Source organism: Emydura macquarii, unplaced genomic scaffold, assembly GCF_026122565.2.
Source record: "Emydura macquarii macquarii isolate MOO-44397 ecotype Brisbane River unplaced genomic scaffold, CSIRO-AGI_Emac_v2 contig_383, whole genome shotgun sequence".
In the NCBI taxonomy this organism is placed as follows: Eukaryota; Metazoa; Chordata; order Testudines; family Chelidae; genus Emydura; species Emydura macquarii.
In genome coordinates, this window is record NW_027130520.1 from 6794974 (window position 1) to 6811575 (window position 16602).

The 16602-nt window shown below is 43.2% G+C and overlaps 1 protein-coding gene across 3 annotated transcripts in view; it reads right to left on the reverse strand.

The window, feature by feature from the left end:
• The window catches only part of SNX31 (sorting nexin 31), a 64295-nt gene extending 48351 nt beyond the window's left edge, over positions 1-15944 (reverse strand). The window contains exons 1-2 of one of the 3 annotated variants that reach the window (XR_010917622.1): positions 15692-15944; positions 15449-15523 (exon numbers count right to left, since the gene is read on the reverse strand). Coding sequence is in view for 1 of the 3 variants with exons in the window: in XM_067535994.1 (XP_067392095.1) it covers positions 15449-15523; positions 15692-15757 (141 nt within the window). In the remaining 2 variants the exon portion in view is untranslated. Of the gene's footprint in view, positions 1-15222; positions 15286-15448; positions 15524-15691 lie in introns of those variants that run through there. The other 2 variants (XM_067535994.1, XM_067536006.1) reach the window with 2 other exon arrangements.
• Between the last annotated feature and the right edge of the window lie 658 nt (positions 15945-16602).

Sequence of the window (16602 nt, forward strand, 5' to 3'; positions counted from 1 at the left end):
CTTGCTGCTTCTATAAGGAGCTGGAAGCCATTCTCAGCGGCGACCCCACCTCCACCACCAAAAGACCCCTGGATACCTCTGCAGGCCTGGGGCCAGGGGACACTGGACTCAACCCTGACAAAGAAGTCATGGACAAGGAGGCCAAGCTGAAAAATGACGTGGTGCAGGGGACCAGGTCATTTGCTGACACGAGGAGCCAGGACCTCTTCCCGACCCTGGAGGGTTCGAGCCAGTCCCAGCCCTCCAGCTCTGGAGTGCAGGAGAGAGGAGCTCCAGTAAGTGATTTTTTTGAGCTGATGCTGCTCGGTTACATGAGCTGTCCTTTGCTTTGTTGCATTATACAAGTGGTTGAAGGGATAGAAATGCACATGAGTGGCTGTGTTTGCATGTGCTTCCCATTCCTCTGTTCAGCTAGGCAGTACAACAGAAAGTATATTAAGTGCACACCAAGAAATCATGGGAATCCTCCAGAGAGATCTCTAGGTAACTTTCCTGGAGGTACTTGCCTATCCACTCCCAAGCTGCTTTGTTTCTTCCCCGGTTGAAGGAAACTTTCCTGCGCCGATTGGCAATCATTTGTGCAGGGACCAAGTGGCACCCAGGCAAGCAGCAGAGGGACCCAGTTTGAAGCTGCTCACATGGAGGAGATGCACCCTAGCATCCCTGCTTATTCTCAGGAGTCAGATATTGGTTTCTATGGTCCCCGTCTGTGGAAAATGGCGGCATAATTTGAAATTTTGTCCCTATCTACCTGCATCAATACCCCAAACAACCATCCAGAACCTTTTCCCCAGCTTGAATGCCCTTCCCCTAGCAAAACTCACCATGCCCTGGCTGATTATCAAGCTGTGTACTTGCCAGGGGACAGTGAGAAAGAGGTATATTTTACCATCATGCATCAATGCTGTTTTTGCACTCACAATAATGCTTCTTTTCATTGTTTACTGTGCTTCTACAGATGTGCCCTTGAGGAAATCCCTCTACACTTGCCAAGCACCTGAGGCTGATAAGAAAATGACGATGGAGAAGCAAAGAGGAGATGTTCCAAGAACTCTTCCAGTCCTGAGGCAGAAAAAATAAGAAAAAAGGGCATGGAGACACACAGTGTCCGAAAGTCAGAAAATTGATAAGCAGGAGAGGAAGGAAAATGAGGAGCAAAAGATAGCATGTCACGAGTGCATGATACAAGCCATGGAGGAGCAAACAGAGGTGCTACAGTCACTCATAACGCTGCAGACTGAATTCATGCATGGTTGCCCTCCCTTGCAGCCTGAACGGCTTTCCATGCCCTCCTCAAACTCCACCCACACATTCCTACCAACTCCTGGCCCTTCTCGGTACCCCGTTCATTCCAACCCTTCAGACAGTTTCAAGAATGATAGCTGGACTTACACCCAGATGTCATAGTTCACACTGCCCCTCACTGCTTTCTCATCTCCAGCCTAGCTTTTCATGTGTGTTGTGAATGATTGTTATTTAATAAAGACATCCTCTGCGAAGAATAAGCAATCTTTGTCTCTTGCATAGAGTGATTTCACTTCACATTGATACACAGTGCAAGCTGCATAGCAGTCATAGCATGGCACTGTGCTGTTTCCAAAGACACTTTATTGGTGCTCATTGTCAAAATAGTTCCTCAAGGCCTTCCTGATTCAAATGGTTCCCTGTTGAGCCCCTCTAATAACCCTGAGATCTGGTTGTTCATATTCAGCTGTAAGGCAATCCGTCTCTGCGCTCCACCCAGGAGGGGAACTTTTCACCCTTAGCCTCACAAATATTATGGAGCACACAGCAGGTAACTGTAACCCTGGGAATATTTTCGTCATTTAGATCTAACCTGCCATAAAGGCATCACCAGCAAGCTTTTAATCTGCCAAACATACATTCAACGGTCATTCAGCACCTGCTCAACCTGTTATTGAAGCGCTTCTTGCTGCTGCCTAGGTTGCCCGTATAAGGCTTCCTGAGCCATGGCAGTAAAGGGTAGGCTGGGTTTCCCAGGATCATTATAGACAATTCAACATCCCCCATTGGAATCTTTTGATCTTGAAAGAAAGTCCCTGCTTGCGCTTTTAGTACAGGTCAGTGTTCCTGAAGATGTGTGCATCATGCACCTTCCCTGACAAACCAGCACTGATGTCACTGAAACGCCCACGGTGATCTACAAGCGCCTGCAGTACCATAGAGAAGTATACCTTTTTATTGATGTATTCTGCTGCAAGTTGATCTGGGCCAAAATTGGGATGTGTGCGCCACCTATCGCCCTGCCACAGTTAGGAAATCCCATCGCTGCGAAGTCACCCACTATTTCATGCATATTTCCAAGACCCACAGTCCTTCATAGCAGAATGTGATTAATGGCCCTGCACATTTGTGACACCGCAGTGCCAATGGTGGACTTCCCGACTCCAAACCAATTAGTAACTGACCGGTAGCAGTCTGGAGTTGCCACCTTCCACATGACAATCACCACGCGCTTCTCCATCGAGAGGGCAGCTCTCATACTGGTTTCCTTGTGCCGCAGGGCAAGGGTGAGCTTTGCAGAGTTCCATGAAGGTGGCTTTGCGCATTCGAAAGTTCTGCAGCCACTGTTCGTCATCCCAGACCTGCAGAACGATGCGATCCCACCACTCAGTGCTTGTCTCATGCGCCCAAAAGCAGCAGTGCACCCTGTGCAGATGCTTTGTGAATGCAAATCGTAATCCGACGTTATTTGTTTGCATGGCATACAGCAGATCAGGCACCTCAGACTTCAGTTCCGATTGGGAGCTCATGATATACTGTATGACCAGCCGTGATGCAGTCAGAACACAGACAACAGTGGAGAGCAGTGCAGGATCCATCCTTTCAGATAGAGATGGCAGGCGCTTAGGAAACTGGGGCTTTTGAAAAATGCCATGAAACGCTGTTGGAAACCCATGGAATGGCAGGACAGAAATCACTGCATCATGGGGTGTCGAGCCCACACCCATGATGCACTGCGATCCTCTCTGCATTCCCACAACTCCTAAAGGCACAAGGTTGCAAGTTGCACAGTAGAATAGCTGGCCCAGTACACTGCTCTCACTGTCGATGTTTTCTAATTAAAAAAAAAAAAAAGATTTAACATCAATAAAATACTAAATTTCTCTTGTTTAAAAAACAAGTTACAATTAAATCTCATCACAAACATGCTAAACCTACACTTACAGTCTCAAAAATTAATGGCTCTAGTCTGTCCTGCCTACCTACCAGTTCTTGCTTCTTGAAAGTTCTGGGCTTTCAGTTTCAGTTTCTCAGCAAACTAAAGTCACGTGTGCAAAGAAAGACACAGGCTGGACAGGATTGTTGTTGCTCTGTGCTTATGTGGTGGACTGGTGGTAGAGCTGGGCCAAGCAAGGCAGAGGAGTTAGTTAAGATGCTGTCTTAAAAGAAGCTAGTTGTAGAAATTTTAAGGACAGCATACATTTAGGGTTGTGATGACTTGTCTGTTAAGAGTTAATAAAATTTGAAAATTAAACTCTTTTTTGCTGTCAGCCGGCAACTCAGGAGACTGCTGCAATGTGAAACATTTATGTAACATTTAAGATTTAGTTTAATAAAATATGTGCTATTGTGTGTGTGTGTGTGATTGATTTAGTTCTTGCCATTCCTAATGTACTGCTGATGCAGCTACAGCTTGACACAGGTAATGAGTATTATGTACTATTTCCTAAATTAACAAAAATCAAATTATCTAAAAAGTTACACAAAGGATACCCTCCTAGATGTTGTAAAATGCTGTACTGAGTTGTCATTTAACATGTTTTAGTGATCAGATTTGCACCATTGTTTAAGAAATGTGAAGAAATATTAGTGGGAAACTTGATTTAAATCAATGATTTTCCCTTGGTGTCTTAAATCATAATTTAAATCAAGGGATCGCCTTGATTTAAAATCAATCCACCCTGCTTGGAGCTGACTGCTTGGTAAATTTTATTTTTCAAAGTTAGGCTATGTTTGTCTGAAGGATTTTTTTTTTGGGGGGGGGGGGGGGAGGAAGAGAAGTTACTCTCAACCTGAGTATCCCACTTTTTCAGACTTTTAAGAACTATAGAAAATTTCCATAACAGTTTACACACACACACTTGGGCGGTGGAGGGGGCAGGGATTTAATTTCAGCAGAGAGAGCTATCAGTCTGCAGGCATTAAGTTTCAGTCCAACACTATTGGAAACTTGGTTGTTTTCAATATTCACCGGCCCAAAAGATGGAGTTAAGTTTTAAATGCAAAGAGACAATTATAAGGCTCTACCTGGTAGACTCATCTGGGGGCCAGACTCATCTCCTGCACAACATGGGCTCCAGATCTCCAAAGGGGCCAGAAGCACAATCTGTTTGCAGCCTTGCTCTGCTGGGGACCTCAGAGCCTTAATACATCCCAAAGTGGGCAAAGCCAGGCTGACTGAGAGAACTGAAGAATGAATCTCTCTCCATGTCTGCTTCCACTAGCAGAGCTCCTATGAAGGCCCAACCAGTGTTTAAAGCTGTCCACCCTTGTAGAGAGATAAGGTGGGTGAGGTAATATCTTTTATTGGACCAACTTCTGTTGGTGTAACAGACAAGCTCTGGTCTAATAAAATATATTACCTCACTGTCGTGGAAAAGAATCACACTGCTACATTTTAGAGTTGGATCAGGTGCAGCTTTAATTGTGACACACACAATCACATAACCATAGCTATGGGGAATACTATAGCCATAGGGAAAACCCAGGTGGCTATAGGGAAGTCAAGCAGCATGTCTGGATGCTGGGCAAATGTACTTCAACTGGCTAACAGATACAAAAGACTTATATAGGGGTTGCTTAGGTTCATTTACATGTTGATCGTATAGTGGAATTTGATTAACAATTTATACTTAACAGAAAAGACAATCACAATGCACAGTGGGGCACACCAGATGCCCTCACAGGAACGCCCAATGAGTCACTTGATTATACAATCAGGTTTTCAGGGACCCTGGCTAACACTTGAAGATGGGTGGTGACACAATACTTGTTCAAATGCTAATTTGTATGGAGTAAGTCTCTATGGGGCCACTAAGACAAAGGGGGGCAGGAACTGGTACTTATCAAAACAGTTGAAGTCTGTTCAGACTTCAATAAGGCTTAAGGCTCATAACAGAGACTTGCCTCTCGGATGTAGTTCAGAGACCTCTTGTGTGACTTTAACATCTTTATCCTAATTTCAGTTGAGGCATTCTGTTAATGGTTTAGCCTGGGGCTTCTATTTCAGTTTCAGGCTACAACTTCAGGCCAGGCCTTCCATGACCAGTTTCAGGCCAAGCATTCTATTAATAAATGTAATGCTTATTTCTTTGATTCCACATCACCCACCTGGTCTCTCTGAGCTCTTCTTCAGGTCTGGGAAAGGCACTCAGTGTTGCAGCTAAATACAAGCTTGAACAGATTGTTTAGCACAGTGATACTCAGACCTCAGTGTTCCAGAACCAAATTAGCGAACACCATTACCCAAAAAAGCCTCAGTAGTGTGAATTTATTGTTTCATTTACTATTTTTATTATAATTCTCAACAAAATGTATTCTTTTTTTCAATTACAATTGGTTAATAACACAGTAAAAGGATCCTGAGTGGTTAATAATTTAAAACACTGTGATTTTAAAATCACATGTATTGAAGAGCCACTTACAGCTCACGAACCTCAGTCTGAGTATCACTGGTTTAACAGAAGGAGTTAACATGTTGTAAGAGCGCATTCAAAGTGAAGTGGGCAGTTAACACCTTGGCAGTCATAGGACAAAGGAGGGTTAGTGGGTTACAGATTGTTGTAATGATCCATGAATCCACTATCTTTGTTGACTCCCTGATTTTTAGTGTCTAATAAAGTTATGAATTTAAGCTCTCAGGCTCCTCTTTTGAAGGTGTTGTGCAGGTTTCCTTTGAGGACAAGGATTGAGAGGTCAGATATGGAGTGACTGCTTTGTGAGACGTTCACCCACAGGTGATGGGGAGTGTTTTTGTCGTTTATCATTTTTCTGTGCAAGTTCATTCAGAAATTTAGTGATTGTCTGGCTTCACCCACATGAGTTTTTTTGGAACATTTAGTGCACTGGATGAGGCACACCCCATGTTGCTATAGGCATGGGTAGGACCCAGGGACCTTGTAACGTGCTGGGGGGGAGGGGGGGTGATCATCAGGGCAGTGCCATGGCAGGGTCTGGGGCCACTTTGAGTTGGTGGAACAGGACACCCACATACCTGAGAGAACCTTCTTCAATACAGAAAGAAAAACCCCTCCGATCACACACCCCAGCTGTCACCTACCACCCCACACTGGAACCCATATGGAGTATCACCAACCAACTACAACCCATACTTGCTGAGGACCCTATCTTGAAAGAAATTTTTCCTGAACCCCCTCTTCTGGCCTTCAAACACTCCCCGAACTTCACCAAACTCATCATCAGAAGTAAGTCCCCCACAGAGTAGGACCGAGCAGATCAAAGATGCACCAGACCCTGCTATGATGGTAACCTTTCAAAATCCCTGGGTCTTACACATGCCTATCAACATCTGGCGTACCTCATCCAGTGCACTAGATACCCCAATAACTATGTGGGTGAAGTGAGACAATCACTACATTCCCAAATGAACTCACTCAGAAAAGTGATGAGAAAAAAAAAAAAAAAAAACCCACACCCCATCACCTGTTGGTGAACAATTTTCCCCACATGATCACTCCATATCTGACCCCTCAGTCCTCATCCTCAAAGGAAAACTGCATAGCACCTTCAAAAGATGAGCCTGGGAGCTTAAATTTGTAACTTTCCATGATTTTTAGTGTCTAGCACTCAGTAAAGACACTGGATTATAACAATCTGTAACCCACAAACCCTCCTTCAGAACTATGACTGCAGAGGTGTTAACTGCCCAGTTCACCTTGAATGTTCTTTTACAACACAGTTAACTCCTCATTATAAACAATCTGTTCCACCTTGTGTTTAGCTGCAACACTCCAGGCATGTCTATACTGCAATAAAAAACCCATAACACAGAGTCTCAGAGCCCCGGTCAGCTGACTTGGGCTAGCAGACCTCAGGGTCCGGGGCTAAAAATTGCAGTGTAGATGTTTGGGCTCGGGCTGGAGACTGCACTCTGAGACCCCACGAGGTAGAGGTTCTCAGCCCAAGATACTGCATTCCAAGCCCAACTCAGTTGACCCAGGTGAGCCGTGGCCATGCCACTGGTCTTTTTTTGCAATGTAGACATACCCTCTAAGTATCTTTCCCAGACCTGAAGAAGAGCTCTGTATAGCTCAAGAGCTTGTCACTTTCACCAACAGAATGTAGTTGAATAAAAGATATTACCTCACCCGCCTTCTTGTCTCTCTAGTATCCTGGGATCAACACAGCTACAACACAATCTTTTGGAATACACCTAATGGTGAAACCCTCCATCCACGGGAGTGAAATTTGGCCCAAGACATACAAAGTAGTGAGTATTGTTTCTTTTCCATCCACCCACATAAATGCTTCTCCTCCATGGAAAACCATCGTTAATTTCAAGGGTAAAGGGCTGGAATTAGTTTAATCATGTGGGTGTGTTTTAAAGGAAGTGTTTAGCCCCATCCATGCTGTCTAAACAAATTATTTCAGCCAGAGCCAGGTTCCACTATATGAGTGAAAACCAAAGGCATTTGAGATTATTTCCAGATTAGAAATCCTGTGAGAGCAGCATTACTAAAAGGAGTTAGAAAGGTATCAAACTGTCCATAAGGAGGGATTAAGGGGGTTGTACTTTTAGTCAGTCGGGAAGAAGTGTACAGAAAGGGGTCCCCGATTTTAAAGTGTATTTAAACATGTTTCATATGCTAATAAAAATATTTGTATATGTAGATGCCTAAATTAATCTGCTACACAAGTGGCTACACAAAGTTGAAAAACAAAGGTATTGTAATCATTAAATGCTTTATGCCTAATTATTTTTGTGATTAATTGATTTTTAGAATTATTCCCCCAACAACTGTTCATGAAAATCACAGATGTTCCCAGACTGACTCAGTGAAGGCTGGTACAGTGTTTTGGAATCAATCAGCATTATGCTTTTGTCTTCTGAAATGGTAACAATTAATCTGAAGTCTCTCTTGGTTCATTTAGTGCCTGGAAATAAATCATCAAATCAACAATCTGACAACTATGACACTTAGAGGCTTTTTCCTCACAGCTTTATAATGTAATTTTCAGGTTGTCATAGGCGAGTTATTCTAATATTTGTTTAGAAAGGGACAAGCAGCATACTATTTTGATCTGCTTCTTGATAGTCACCCAAGTCAAAAATTAATTTGTTAAGATGGAAAGCGAAGAGAATTTAGCAATCATAACCCCTATCAAGATAGAAGTGTTTCCTTATAATGAAATCCATCAGCTATTTTAAGCTTTCCAAACAATTTGCAATAAAGTTTTCCTTTTCAAAACAAAAAGTTAGGTTCAGTCTCTCTCCCATACTTGTATAGCAGAGCCTATTTTTCCTAAGGCTCAGATAATTGAATGAAGGATACAGGATAATATTAGTAGACATTAACTGTCAGCCTAAGTTCCTCAAATCAGACTTTTTTGGGTTAGTGTGGTTACTGCTTTACATTAAAAACACAATCAATATTTACATGGCACCTTCCCTTTTAAAGTTTTTGGTAATCATTTGAGAGAAGACATTCAAGGACCACTTTGCAGAGCAGAATACAACAGCCATTACAGGCAGAAGGGAAAGGAAATTTGAAACTGGTAAAGATGCAAGTATGTCCATTACTGCAAATGATGTACTATGGAAAGATGCACAAACAGGGGGGAAAAAGTGAGGCTTGGTGTCATAGGCAAAAATGAACTAGAGACTGAGACAATCTGAGGAGAGGCTTTTCTAGAGATGGGGTAACACAATATTTAGGAACTGCTGCACTGGATCAGACCAGCAGTCCAACTAACCCAGTATCATGTCTCTGACAGTGCCCAGAACTAGATGCTTCAGAGGAAAGTTCAAGAAAAGCTGTAGTGAACAATTATGCGACAGTACGCCCATACAGGAAGTTTCTTTCTGACCCATGCCATTTGGCACCTGAATTATGACCAGAAGCATGAATGTTTACTGTGGCAGATGTGGAGACATTATGCAGTAAGTATACCAAGGTGTAATAATTTTATGAACACTATGATATGGTCAGTGAGGAGAGGTTATTGAACACTGGATTATAAAGCTTTCCCGTATGAACGTACTGTTTTAACTTACTAGGGGGAAAAACAAGCAGGGAAGCAACACGGTAACTATAGATAAGCAACTTCCTCCCAAATATTGGGGAAGCAGTTCCAGGACAATGGCATACTTCCAGGCCCCCGGCCAAAGTTACAACTGTTCTACCAATGCCAGGAACAAAGATCTAAAGAACATTAACAGGATTGATTCAATTAAATTTAAATAACTGATTTTAATCATGATTTAAATCAGCAAGTACAAAGCCTTGATTTAAATCCTTGATTTCTATCTTTTGAATTTGTAGTTTTTAATTATTTTCCGAAAGAAAGACTCACTGGTTGATATGATTTGGTACAACTTTTTACTATACCATGAGGATTTATTATGTGTATATACATTCATTTAAGCAATTACATGGCTTAACATTTTTTCAGATTCTTATTTTTTATATTTTTATTACGTTAGAAAATGGCGAAAATGGCACTTCTTACTGACTAGATGATTAACTTTTTTACTTGCGATTTGTGTCAAGCTGCATTTGGATGAAAATTTGGAATTCAATTAAAATGCACAAAACCCAGCATTTTAAAGTGGTCTTTGTTAGTTAAATAAAAGTACCTTAAATGTGCTGAGTACATCATAAGAAAGAAAATTTATCAAAAAATGATTTGCATTTAAAACTAACAGATTTATTTAACAATGGACATATTCTCTGCAGTTAGTGTATAGAACTGATTGTTTCTGGTGACCATGTCCTTTAAAATGTTGGAACTAATAAACCTTATCCTCTCATCCATAGTTTCTAGTCACGGATTGGAAGTGAAGAACAAGTTTTCCTGCCTTTTCAACTCCCAGTTGGTTTGCCAACTTTGAATGAACAAGTCATTGAACTGAATTAATTGAATAAACTGAAATGAAGAAAATAGGCTCTTTGCCCCTGAAGAAAAGGCTACTGCTGTCAAAAGCTGGTTTATGCAGTGTTGTTGTAACCATGTCAGTTCTAAGATAAGAGAAAGACAAGGTGGGTGAGGTAATATCTGTTATTGGACCAATAACAGATATTACCTCACCCACCTTGTCTTTCTCTTATCTGTTATTGGTCCAATAACAGATATTACCTCACCCACCTTGTCTCTCTAAAACCTGCTTTAGCACTTCAACAAGCTTTGCTTCCAGGTGATTAGCAAGCGACCAGATCAGTGGTTTAACTTAGTTTAAAACTTCAGTAGCAAACATGTAGTGCTTGAATTTTCTTTTATTTAATTCAAATTATTTTAGTATATTATATTTAGGCCTCAACTTATAATTGTCAATTTTAAGCCGGTTTATTTTTTTTTAAATCAAATTTGAAAAAAATCCAGTTTTGTTTTGTTTTAAATCAGCTTTTATCCATCCTGCACTAAATGATTAAAAAGCCCTTCGGGGGGAGGGGGGGGGAGGGCGCGGCGGGAGAGGGAGTGTCAATTTTCAGAAGCTGCCAGGAGACACGCTGACACAGAGAGAAACTCCACAGAAGGAGTCTGAAGGAGTTAGACATTCCCAGATCCAGGGAATGGTAAGCCTTGGGGAAAGACAAACATGTGTATAGACTGGTTTACTCTTTTAAAATCTCTTTTCTCTGAAAATGTTTTTGTTCTAAATAAAAAACACTTTGCTCTAATAAGACTGTTTGGTTCCTGGACATTACTGTCAGTTCCTGGAATAGCTCCTGGAGGGACAGAACTGCAGGGCTGAGCGTACGTCAGACCTGATGAGATGATCACAGGGGACTGCAGCTAAGTACTGGCTTGAGAGTTGGAGAATTGCATAATTACAACCTGAGACAGGTAACTATTAAATGCCCAAGACCTGAGAGGAAGTGCCCTTAAAGAGACCCAGAAGGGTGAGAGGCAATTAGCCCAGTGATGATGGCAGAGGATGGACTAGAGTCATGTGTTCCTGCTTACAGAATTAGAGGAACTTTGACAGTAAATAAGACAAAGAGAAAGAATGAGTAGTTTTGAAATAATCCAGTTGTTTTAGTGATACAGTGGCACAGAGCAATAGACAGTAACTGTTCAATTGTCTATTTAAAGAGCACCCCTGAGACTACAGATGCAGCCACACCCGACTCTCCTTCAGCCAGCACAAGCATGTGTGTTTTCTGCTGGTGAAAGGCAATGAGTGACAGCCCTAGAAATCAAGTTTTCTGTTTAGTGACTGAACACACGCCTCAGCTCTGCAACCTTCACTGCCCTCCATATTCTGTTCCAGGGAGGGTAAGACATAATTCATTCTTCAGGCTCATTCAGATCTTGGCCTCTCTGCCAAGGTGACCAACAAAATTACTAACTGTGGCAATGCTTTTTGTCATGTGGACAGGTGTCCTCTGGGACTGAAGATTGAAATAACTAGTCAGATAGTAACAACCTTTGAGGGTTACCACCAGAGCTGGATTTGAACTGGTGACCTATAAAAGATTCCGTAGCCCACTACCAATCTTTGGAGTCATCCAGTCTCCCCCAAACCTGCTTTGTTTCAATGTGGCTCTCACGGAATAAAGAGCAAAAACAAGAATGAATCTAAGAACGAATGGAGGCATCAAAACTTATTTTACAGAGAGAAAATGTATGTGACAAATGTTCATAACAGAAAAGCCTCTTCAAGACATGGGGGGAACCGGGGGAAGTGAGCTAGAGCTCATCAAATCCCCAGTTTGGGTATTGGATAAGCACCAGCAAGTCTGAAAAACAAACTGTTCTTCTGGCTATACAGCTTATTAGCGAATCCCCTAGAGACACAGGCTGACATTTTAAAGCTTACAGGCCAAATTTTCCAAGCTTGAGTATCTTGGAGCATCGTACTTAAATAAGTCCTCAATCCTGCAATTAAATCAACGCATGCAAATTCTTGCACCCACGCAGAACCCCACTGACCACAAGTGCTTGACGAACAAGTTGCAGAATCAAGATCTATATGATCTGACTTTCAGAAATTCTAAGTACTCCCAATTCTTACTGAAGTCTATCTGAGTTACAAATGCTCACCAACCCTGGAAAAAAAAAATCTGGCCACTTATACAGGTGTTTAAATATCACTTTAGGCGCTTCACTTGAGAACATTCAAGCTTGAAAATTTGGACATGCAGAGAAGATCTGCTCAAAATACAGACATGGCTTAAACTTGGACTCATGAAATCCAGATAAGACAGAAAACAGCCAGATGAAATTAAAGATTTTAAAATTTTGTGAAACTGTATCCAAACAAAATTCTGCCTTCTTGTTCTCAGAAATTACTACTTAAGCTGGACATTAAAGGAAGACTTATTGGGACTAGCTAAAGATATGTATTGGGTTACATCTATTGAAATAAAAAATAAAAGGAAATGAAAAAATTGTGTTTTAAGTTCTCAGTTTCATATACATCCATTCAATAAAAGTAACTATGATTTCTAACGTTTAAAATATTCAGTTTCACATAAAAGACACAGAAGTGGAATTCCTCAAAGGCGTACTTCCTGAATAAATGCCGTTCCTGACACTAAAGAACAGACACAATTCCAGTGATAAATAAAAACTCATTTATTGAAAACAAACTTCAATGTCAAGTTGTTCTATTACAGTATCTATTACTCCTGGGGGAATTCTGTGCCACTTCATGTCCCCCCCAGATTTCTTTGCTTCCCTGCAGAAAAATTACTTTCTGACGGGGAAGCAAAGTGAAGCCGCAAGAGAGGTCACATTTACTTATTGACAAATAAAATTTGCAGAATTTCAAAAAATTGTGGACCTAATTTTTATTTTTTTGGTGCAGAACTCCCCCAGGAGTAATCTACAAACATGCTGGTTCTCAAATCAGTTGCATTTTCAATAAATGACACTGCTTTTAAGATGATTGCAATGTCAGTGTTACCCCATGCTGAGAGGTTCCATTCTATAGCATTGAGAAATTTACACATTAAGTGGGGAGAGTGAAAAAGTAATAACAGACTCTGATCTTGCAAGCTGTTCTTAGCAGTGGGTCACAGGAGGCAATGGTCACTCTGTGCAGAAGCAGAGGTCTGCCAATGCAGAGCAGCTTGCAGGATCAGGGTTATAGTATTTAGAGATGGAAGAGACCTAACAGTCTCTCAAACTTTGTCACAGCATGAATCATTGTAGTATGACAACTAGCACAAAGATTGTCTCATGGACATCACATCCCATTCTCAATAATGAGGATCACCTCCCTGCTCCTTCATAATTGCATAACATCCCCGTCTCCACAGCACTGATCACCTACACAGAAAAGGGCCACTATGGAAGTACTGTATTTGCAGCTGTCTTCATGCAATATAGCAGCTGGAAAGGAGGGAACCAGCATGATGTTAACTTGAAGGTTTCCACAGACTACAGTGTGAGAACTTCGGTCATAGATTATCCAGTTCACCGATCACCAGCACTAGACTGGCCTTTGCAGAACATTTTCTAGTGATATTGCCAGTTGACTGTTAGAAGCGTTAAGCAGAGTGGCTTCCCTAGGATGCTATTAAACATAAGTGATCTGGACATCTCACTTGTGAAAATGTAAGACAGGTGGAAATAATTCAGCTATTTGATACAAGTCTTCCACTGCTCAGCCAACATATAAACATAAATCTCTCATTACGCCCTCCCATAATACTCCTTCACTATTATTGGATCAGAGAATGGGTGATCCAGAAAAATACCCTAATCAGAACCAACAGGCTGATTTGTCTACATGTTTACATTATGAAGATAGTACAAAACAGCTTGTAATGTAATTATCCATAACACCTACTGTTACCTGAAAATTATGTGATAAACTTGTCTAGGTATTTATATGGCTTTCACCATTCTCCTATCTAAGGGCCCCTACTATCATTAGTGGGGATTTTATCTTCACACCAACCCAGTGAGGCAGGGAAGTAATTATCTCCATGTTACAGACATGTTACTGAGAGAGAAGGCAGATTAACTGACCTGCCCATGATCACAAGATTTCTGTAGCCAAGCCAGAAACTGGCCTCCTTCATCTCAGTCTAATGCCTTAGTCACAAGATCGTCTTTCCTACCACTATAACTCACACGGTCCATAGGTGTGTTACCAGCAGGACCTCAGCCACAGCATACATTATTAGAGCCTACATACTCGAACTCAAAACAATGTTAGTACCTTCCAAGCAAGAACAGTTTGGGGGGAGGGGGGGGAAACTACCCCATGATTTAAACTCCAGCATGGACAGGGGCTAAGAGAGGCTCCAGTGTTATTTATGACTCACAGGAATGCTGCAGTAGATGTCCTAAAATCAAAGGAAACTTCTTGCAGTCAGTGATACTAAAAATAACAGTGTGAAACCCTGTTCCCCTGAACATTGAGCACAGGATCATTACTCAGTTCCCCTTTTCATAGCTTTCAGATGTTGCCAGGTATCAATAAGGAAATACTCCCTTGTGGAGGTTTAAGGTCTTATGGAAAAAATGGAAATTACTTGGCAAAGAAAGAGGAGAAAAGACAGCCCATCTTTTGCACATGGCTCAGACTGGCACGCCTGGTATGCACAACAAAAGCCAAAGAAATGCCATGAGAATAATTAGAAAAGTAGAAGAAAGAATTAAATAAACTGTTTACAGGAGGTGGGGAGTTTACCAAACAGGCAATTAGACTTGTAATCACCTCCATTCACACTTCCTATTACCTCTGCTCACACAGTAAGGGAAATGGGGGATACAAAGCCAGAAAACACCACCTCTACCACCTCAAATTAAAATTAAATAATAGCTCTTCCTTGACTCGAATATAAATTCCCAGCATGTTGTATTTCCCGACACCCTCCTCTCACTATTTCTCTGTGATTTGCTTTAAAGTTTGTCACACCCTCGGGTGCCGGGTGCCTTAGAAATGTGTGCAACAACAAATACGACAACACACTCACTCCACAGAGCCCAGACCTTTATTTAGCTCCCCACCACCACCACCACCACCCCACTTAGGGTACCACCCAAGAAAAAAATCACTACCCTGCACAGGCAGCATGAAGGGATCTCAGCTTGCCTTCACTTCAAGGCGGTGAAGAAGGGCTCTGTGTAGGTTGGAAAGCTTGTCTCTTTCACAGAAAAGGTACCTCCCACCGCCCAGCTTGTCTCTCGGCATTTCACTGGAGCATTTGCTGGCCCCTGGAAGGAAGCTCCCCCAGCTGGAGCTGGCAGGGGAGAGCGAGAAGGGAGTTGGGTTGGCGTCTCTCACCTGCTCGTTCCAGTGGTGTAGCTGGCTGTAGCGCACCTTGCAGAAGAGGAAGCCGTCTAGGTACACAGAGTACAGCTGAAAATACACCCAAGGGGCATCAGCTCCTGTCCCTGCACAGACACGACACACCGCCCTCTTGCTCCCCCAGCTCCTCCCCGCACAGCCCCCCGCAGCTCCCCTCCGCCCACGGCCATAATAATGCTGCCCGGGAGCCGGCGGCCGGGCCCCCCAGAGTTACTCAACCACGTAGCGGCCCCCGAACTTCTCCAGCAGCTGCTCGGAGATGGGGATGCTGAAATGCATCTTCATGGCGTCAGCCCCGCTCCGCCTCGCCGGGCAACAGGAGCAGGCAGGGGGCAGCGCAGCGGCATTTGTTTCCCCACGTGAGAGCGAGCGGAGCAGGCGGGGATGTCTGAGTCTCCTCCCTCCTAGGGGCGGGGGGCAGCCACTCATCCCGGCGGGTGGTGGAGGGAGGAGCTGGCGCCCCCCCCCGCCGCCAGGTTGCAGTGTGGGGGCGCCCTCCCTGCCTGCCTGCCCGCACAAACCGGGGCGGCCGCCTGCCCTGCTCCTGCTCCCGCTCTCCCAGGGTGGGCAGGCTGGAGTGCCCGGGAAGCACAATCCAGCTGCTGCTACAACTTCAGCTCCTCTGCCCCCGCCGCCCAGCTGCAGTGCATGGATTTTATTTAAGTCCCCTGGGAGTCCCCATCATTGGTGCCATTTCCTGCGCTGTCCTCCTCATTGCCCCAGATCCTGAGCAAGGCCACGGGTGTGACCGATAACAACAGGGACAGAAGCATGTGCAGGGCTGCTGGAGGCTGGGTTCCTTCTCTGGGAGTTTTCATCCTGCCCTTCTAGCTGTTGGGTAGCTCCAGCCACGTGGCTTTTCTGTGCTGCCTGGGATCAGGCTCATGATGATGAAGCATTCATGGAAACAGGTACTTAAGCTGCCCAAGCTTTCAAACACCCCCAGCTACCAATATGCGCCTGGCACATAGGGAGGGGTTTGATTTAACTTGGCCCATGCAATGTGGATGATGGTACGGATTCCAAGGCTGGTGCATGGATCTTTAAGCAGCACTTCTGATGGCACTGAACGAGTACCCTGTCCTGCAGCTGTGGTGTATCACTCCGAAGCCTTACCCAATACTCAAGCT